This window comes from Montipora foliosa, chromosome 1 (genome assembly GCF_036669935.1).
Source record: "Montipora foliosa isolate CH-2021 chromosome 1, ASM3666993v2, whole genome shotgun sequence".
Taxonomy (NCBI): domain Eukaryota; kingdom Metazoa; phylum Cnidaria; class Anthozoa; order Scleractinia; family Acroporidae; genus Montipora; species Montipora foliosa.
The window spans coordinates 25,332,176-25,339,675 of record NC_090869.1 but is presented as its reverse complement, the minus strand read 5'-3'; the positions used below and the strand labels follow the sequence as shown (position 1 = coordinate 25,339,675).

Genomic DNA, 7,500 nt, shown 5'->3' with positions numbered 1-7,500 from the left:
GAAATACACGCACCTTTATACCTGGTATAACAAGCATAGACGTAACAAAGGTCGGTCCAAATTAGTCTCACCCTCAACACCATAGCTGTTCCAAAGGTCGAGCTATAGTCAGTGCTCAAGTCAATCAGCAATTGGGGACCCTGCATGTTTACATTTTGAGCACGTGATTAGAGCACACGTCTTTGTTTGCTAGGACTAGTGCTTTAAATAAAGGTGTTTTAGTTTATCTCATTGTTTATCTCGCCTTGTTCAGCAGAAAATCCATCCAGATAAGGAAGTCGCACAGTATTGTAAGCGTTTTGGCTCATTGTATATTTTCCTTTGCGTATCTCATTCAGTTTTTTACAATTTGATTGTTTGTTCGTCTCTCGGGAATTGTACCGTCCGTGTCTACGATGGTTTAACTAAAGCTGTAATAAATGTTGTGTTCAACCGCAGGTCATATAGATGGGCTGGTTATGAAACTCTGGTAAATTCAAAAGAGAGAACAGTGACATCGCGTTTCATGTTAACTTGACCGTGACCACGCACAATCTTTTGTCCTCAGTGCAGAAATGAGTTTTGAAAATATTAATTGACACTTCTCATTGCTTGTTTTTTGGGAAAAAAAGTTGTGTTTGTGCATTGTCAGGTCAGGGCCAAAATAGCGAACAAAAACATAAAACAAAGGGACTTGCCCAGTTTCATAACCATCGCCATATATTATCTATGGTTCAGCGAATACTGTTCTCTGCTGATATCCCCAAACGGTCAGATAGCTACAAACATTGGAAAAAAATGTGAGGACATTTTTAACTTCCTTGTCCATATCTAAAACACCTTTTTTTCATGAAGAAAGTCTCCCCTACCCAGCATCCACCCCCAAGAAAATAGGGAGCTTCAGCACGTGACGTTTTTGAGCCAAGGACGAAAATCGGAAGTGGACATTTCGTATTCCAGGACACAAGTCTCTCCCAGATAACAATATAAATATGGGTGTCAAGACAAGTGACTTACTTCAGGTTGCCGATCGTGGCTCAAAAACATTTCTTGCTTTAGCTCCGTAATGTTGACACACGGGGGTGGTGGTGGGGGTGGGAAGGGTTCTTTACGCATCTTTCTGAAGAACATTGTGTTGGGTAGGATATGAGGGGGGGAGGGGGGGAGAAGGGGGAGACATGGCTGGTCTTCTGTTCAAGTTTAACCTGCGATCAGGCTCTATTTTAGTTTCGCGTGCTACGTAATGTGGAGTTGGCGAAACGAAAAATAGAGCCTGACCAAATTCCTCTTCGAAATTCCTTCCGCCCACCTTTTTTGATTGATTGACATGTCCTTCATCGGCCAATCAAATTTACTGCCATTACACCAATACACGCGTCGACGGCAGATTCACGCCATTTTGTTTTGACCAAAGTTAATTACCGTGGGAGGAATATTATAAACGAATTCCAAAGTTACCGTTGGCTTTAATTTGAGAAAAACACATTTAAAGCATGGGGAATGTTTTCGACGACTATATTGCGGCAAAGGCCGGTGTAATTCTCACTCCGAACTTCACTGAATATGCAATCTTTTAAGCTTGACATCTTAATTTGTGAGATAACCTAGCATTTTGTCGTTGGACGGTTTGGCAATAGATTTTTAAAGAAAAAAAAAAGAAATACATTATTCCTTTAACGTGTTTGCCCCTGAAGGTTTCTTTGGTGATTTTTTCGGGTAATATCTTCAGTTGCAGTGTATTTCTAGAATTGCGCGCAGTAACATCATGATACGTTTGGCTGTTTTTGATGGAGTACGAACAGTAAGATGGACTCGCAAAGTTTCTTTTATTGTTGTACAATTGATCTCTCTGGAAACATGCCATTTTAGTTTCTGGAGTTTGAGTTTTAAGTTAAATCAACTGGAAATATTATGAAGAGTGCAAACAAACCGTGTCATGTACAGTCAATAAATAAAGCCGTTTGATACACAGATATTCAAAACATGCATGCATTCGTGTAACTTGCGATTTTAGCGAGCGACGACATAAGAGAACATATGGGCGAAGCTAAAAATGGGCCTGATCGCAGGTTAGTTCAAGTTATAGCGCAGCAACTCGAGGAACGTTTTGTCCTGAATTGTAGAGGTGCGGTTCAAAAGTCCTGGTAAAGTGGCCACCGGATGAAGTTTACGCGCTCGATGAGACATCTTCAACATAAAGAAGCGCAAGAATGAAAACGATGACAACAAGAACATCAACTAAATACCCGGAGCTCGTCAAGGGGATCATCTACATCCACTAATTACTTGAGTCAACCCTTTCCAGAGTAAATTTATTTTTAGGAACAGGTTTTTCCACGTAAAGTATTGCTGAGATAATGCTGTTTGAATTGGCTTTTACAACAGTGGGCGTGCTGAATGCCCCAAGATAGTCGTTGTATAAATAAATCTACTCGGGACAGGCTTGACTCCTTGGCCAAGTATGGGAGATGGAGTCTCTCCTTGACTGATGAACTCCTCTAAAACCCTATATTTGCGTTGTAGTATGATTTCGCGGTTGTTCCAAGTGGTTCGGCATCAAAGCGTGCACCAACTTTCCAGCAATAAAACTGCTATGAAAAGTGTAGCTGTTTCAAGAGGAAATTAAAAGTTTCGAGAGTTTCGAGAACCGCCCGCCCCCATATGACTAACCTTCATAGCGATTACGCTGCGCTGTTCCTCATTGGAACTTCCTAATTCTCGTCTTAATTTTTCAGCCTCCTCTTTAAGCCTTTCTTCCCTGGATACACAACGGCATGAAAAAGACGAAAAAATTTGTTTAGGCTAAAAGATGTTCAGGGTCGATTCGTTTTTGGATCCCGCCCGTCGTTAACCTTGAATTTTTTATGCGAGGATCACTCAGTTCTCTCATTAGTATAAAACGATCCCATTTGCAGTCTTCCCAATCAGAAGAGCACTTTTGCTTAGTAACAGAATAAGCTCGAGACTTTAACAAAGTGATCATCAATTTCGTCATGATCATAATTATCTCCTATGACCTCTCACAGAGCTCACGAACACAAAAGTGTCACCTTCACAGGGAGCACTTTGCACTGAATGCAGACACTGTAAGAGGAAAAGTACTACACTGAAAATTGTTAACCTTTCTTTCCCGGCCTCCATCTCTGCCTCTAACTGGTAGCTGAGAGTCTTACAGTGCGTTTCTAGAAGGTCGTTGTTCCGTCTCAACTCGTCCATTTCGTCCACCTTGCATCGCAACAATTCCATTTCTTCGTTCTTCTCTTGGCGATGCGCCTCTAAATTGCTAATAACTTTAGTCATGGTAGCCTACAGTAAAATAGAGCGGTTTTCAAATGAGTGTAGTAAAACCAAAAACAAAGTGATTACCTTGGCCAATCAAAAAGGACGGAGACAATCCAGTAAACCAATCAAAACCCGAAGTGATTACACGTAGCCGACACAAAGCGCGTGAAAACGTGCACGCGTGAGCCACGATTGGTTTTGCTTTCACTTCTGATTGGTTGAAAAAGTGGCCAGAGAACTTTGAACCAATCACAGAGTGAAGTAGATGCAAAACCAAAGTAATTCGCTCGACACTCAATTGAAAACCGCTCTAAAATACTGTATATTGATTACACGACAAAACACGTCCAGAAAACTAAAAGCACCGAGTGCGGCGACTGTGCTTTATTTTAAAAATAATAAAAGTCGCACGCAAGAAAGGAAGGAGAGCACGAAACAAGTAGTGCACAGCACGAGCCACACAAAGGACAGTGCTTGCGTCTACTTCTATACCTGCGCATTCCACGTTAAATTTACATACCAGTTTATTTTACAAAAGTGGTCGTTCGAAGCCTGATATATCGCAATCCCGGTCGGCGCTTGTTGGGCCAATCGTTTAATACGCCCTACCTCCCGAGTTCCAGAGAGGACAGACCCCAGATTTGTTGTAAACAACTGTCGCAGATTTGTTAGGGTTTCTGATCTTCTTAATTACCATACATGGTTAAGGACGTAAAAGACAATTTTCTTCCTTTCATTCTCTTATACCTTTGTTGTAATCTAGGCTGATTGGTGCAGGGATGGCGCAGTCGTGAGAGCACTCGCCTCCCACCAATGTGGCCCGGGTTCAATTCCCAGACTCGGCGTCATATGTGGGTTGAGTTTGTTAGTTCTCTACTCTGCACTGAGAGGTTTTTCTCCGGGTACTCCGGTTTTCCCTCTCCATAAAAACCAACATTTGACTTGATTAGCTTTCATTGCTAATTTCAGTTTACAGTGTCCCCACGGACACGGATTTTAGCTCATATTTTTGCGGTTCTCTGCGTGACGACGACGTGAAATCACCAAATTTGAGGCTTTGACGACAGAGTGAGCATGCAACAGAGAATCTTTCATTCTCTATTTTCACTCTGAAACCGCTCGTACCGTTTTATTTTTAGGATAAGGAAGGATTACGCTTTTTTTCAAACGTTGGCCGTGTAGCACTTATATTTTAACTGATTAGAGTGTAATGTTCATTGCCGTGACTTTAATATCTTCAGTTCCCACGGCCTGCTCCCGTCTGACCTTGTAGCTCAGTCGGTAGAGCAGCGAAGATCTAAACCGAAGGTCGTGGGTTCAATTCTCACCCTGGTCAACGTTTTTCTCTGTCCTTGTGTGGGCCCATTTTCATTAGTAAGGCTAACGCTCCCATGGTTCACATGGCGTAGAAAACTAGCACTTCACATTACACTCTAATAAGTTAAGTCTATTTTTAGGATACTTCGCCAACATTATTCGATGTGAACGAGATGGAATAACTGCGAAAGACTAATACTGAAGCAAAGTTATATTTTGAGGTGACGTTTTCGTCGATGTCGCCGTCGTAGATCTTAAGGTCGCTCATTTTTCCGGTGCAACGTCCAACTATCAAAGAATCTGCTGCCTGAAGCTGCCTGCCTTGAAAACTGAGCACTCGGTTATAATTACATCAACAACTGACCGTCCATTTCCTTCACTAGGATCCTTGAGCAAGCGACGTTTTTAAACCACAGAGGACAACCTGAAGTGAGCTGTGTTCCTTTTTAACTTGTCTTGACAAAAGCTAATTGACATTGCTCAGCATCTTTTCAATATTAGAGACGATTACTTTATGGTTTCCGTCCGTGGCTCAAAAAGTCGTGTGTTTAAGCACCCTCCTTTTATATGGTTCAACTAACATGAACAAGAAAGCAGAGAAGGAGAGTGGCTACCTGTGTCGTGCGCAGTTTGTCCAGCTCAGCTTCTTGCGATTCAAACATTTGAGATGCGTCAAGTGATTCGTTCAACTGCTGTAATTGGTTAAGGCGACTCTCGTACCGAGATTCTAGCTCGGCCTTGGACTCCTCCATTTCTGACAGCTGTTGATCAAATTTCAATAGGCCTTTTTGCAACTAACGATCAAATGGTACAAAATCCGCCGTGCTGGAGGGCAAGCTCATTATTATTCCCCCATTGGGACATTAAAACAAAGGCAAGTCAAGGTGCTGACTGGTTCAGATCTCTTTGTTTTAAAGTCCCAGTGGGAGAATAATAATGAGCTTGCTCTCCAGCATGGCGGATTTTGTACCATGTGATCGTTTGTTGCAAAAGGCCTATTCCCGGGTCAGCATGCAAAAAAAACCACACACACTCGAACAACAGGTCACAGTTGTAAGGGTTATCGAATGAAGAGCACTAATCACGTTTCAAACCCCCAAGGCCAGAGCATTTGCGTAAAACAACTCAAAACAAACAGAATTGGCCAAACAATGGTGTGAAAGTAGGCTCGATTACCAGCCACTGTTTTGGGAAAGGTTAGTCTGCGCTGGTCCTTACTCGGGGAGAACGAAAGCAGGACTCGAGGGAGTGGGAAAAGTTAAGCCTCGTGCGAAAAGCCCATTACCAATAATTGCCCAGACGCGTTATCATAACAAATTTTTGTCTATCCTATTAACTTTATATTGCTTGTGTCCTTACTCTTGCAGAGCGAATGATCTGTTTGAAAATTTGGGCGAAAAAACTCCAGTGAAATGCTTCAGGCCCACAGCTTGCGAAATCATTTTTCGTTCAATCTTGCAGCAATCATGCTAATACCGTGACTTGAATTGACAATTCAAGTGCTTGACATTTGGTTTTCTACCTTACCTTCTGAGCCAAGGAGCTCACCACAAGGGTCTTGTCCTTCAGGTCAGACTATGTACAAGAAATAATTTTTAAAATGTAAGAACAACGACCAACCTCATTTAACGAAATTTTCTCTCTTTTATTAATTTTTTGGTATCAATGCAAAATCTCACCAGGTAATCAAAATACACAACGGACAGCATGCACGCGGCGTTCTTCCAACTGCCACTGATCATAGGGTCAGACCGCTTTTGCTTTAAAGATGAAATAATCGGCCGGCTTGTTTGCCGAAGAACACAGCCTTTTATGCTTCATGCTCCGTACATAAAGACTGATGTTGTTGGGAAGGCGTTGCTTTGGAGGAGCTCTGTTTGCTGGGACACAATACCACATATGTTTGGGATATTTTGGCCAAGCGTTGTTGGGCTAGGCCGTTTATTTAAAATCGGCATGGTAAAGGTGAGGGCACACCCACCATCCACAAGAAACTAAGAATAGGGAAGGGGAGGGGAAAGTGATCTTGACTCTATTGAAGTAGTTAGTGAAAGAGGCCCTACGCCTAGCTTCTGCACTGGATAAGATCTAGAGAGATTCCTGGATGACAGGAATGCCCAATAAAATGGGCAATAAAATTTCAGTTTTGTTTGCGCCAAGGCTCGAATTCAATTTGGGCGGGGCAGATGTGACACGGAGACGCACCTGTCCACAAAGAAGGGTTCTGCGCAGGACACTGTTTGAATTTTAAAGCCTTCCGAAGTTGTTATGGAGTTAAGAAGACGAAAACGCCGTAAAACAAGGTTACTGGTTAAAAGGGAAAAATAGCCCTGCTGCATGCATTCCTCTGCCGTTCTCTGCAAAACAACGTGAAACTACCAAATTTAAGTCTTTGACCAAAACGTGGGCATTCGCCGGCCATTGAAGAGTCGATGCTCTATCGTTACTTCACATTCGGCCGTCCGCACCAGTCCAGTTACAGGACACTTCGACCACCTTGTACAACTTCATCAAAATGAAGTAATGCGAATTACTTTTGATAGCACTAAGTTACGTTTTGACGTGACGTTTCCGTTGTGCAAGTTCCCTGCCGTTTTGGATGGCAGCAGCAGGCTACAAATATGTCAGGAGTGCCATACAAACAAAGGCCTCAGGACACAGTCCAAAATGAAATTGCATATACAGGTCGCATTCTTTACCATGGTACAAAACAACAACGTATACTCAATTTCCCGTGACTTTCTCGGGTTAGCAACCTACTTTTTCGTTTGAAGACTCCATTTAGTTTCCAGCCAGAAACATTTAAGCCCATTTAACAAGGGGTTGCGTTGCCCTGAACAATTGACAAAAATTGCACAACTCCTGGACTATTGGAAATTCAAGCCCTTTTAGAGCGCTTGCGAATTCGTCTTTTCCGAGGAA

At 42.5% G+C, this 7,500-nt stretch overlaps 1 protein-coding gene across 5 annotated transcripts in view; it reads right to left on the bottom strand.

Moving 5' to 3' along the window:
• The window catches only part of LOC137994670 (kinesin-like protein KIF15), a 95,047-nt gene that overhangs the window by 11,058 nt on the left and 76,489 nt on the right, over positions 1-7,500 (bottom strand). For all 5 annotated transcript variants that reach the window (XM_068840290.1, XM_068840283.1, XM_068840276.1 and 2 more), the window contains 4 exons: positions 6,106-6,153; positions 5,193-5,339; positions 3,101-3,285; positions 2,650-2,737 (listed from right to left, as the gene is read on the bottom strand). In XM_068840290.1, coding sequence (XP_068696391.1) covers positions 2,650-2,737; positions 3,101-3,285; positions 5,193-5,339; positions 6,106-6,153 — 468 coding nt within the window. The remainder of the gene's footprint in view (positions 1-2,649; positions 2,738-3,100; positions 3,286-5,192; positions 5,340-6,105; positions 6,154-7,500) is intronic.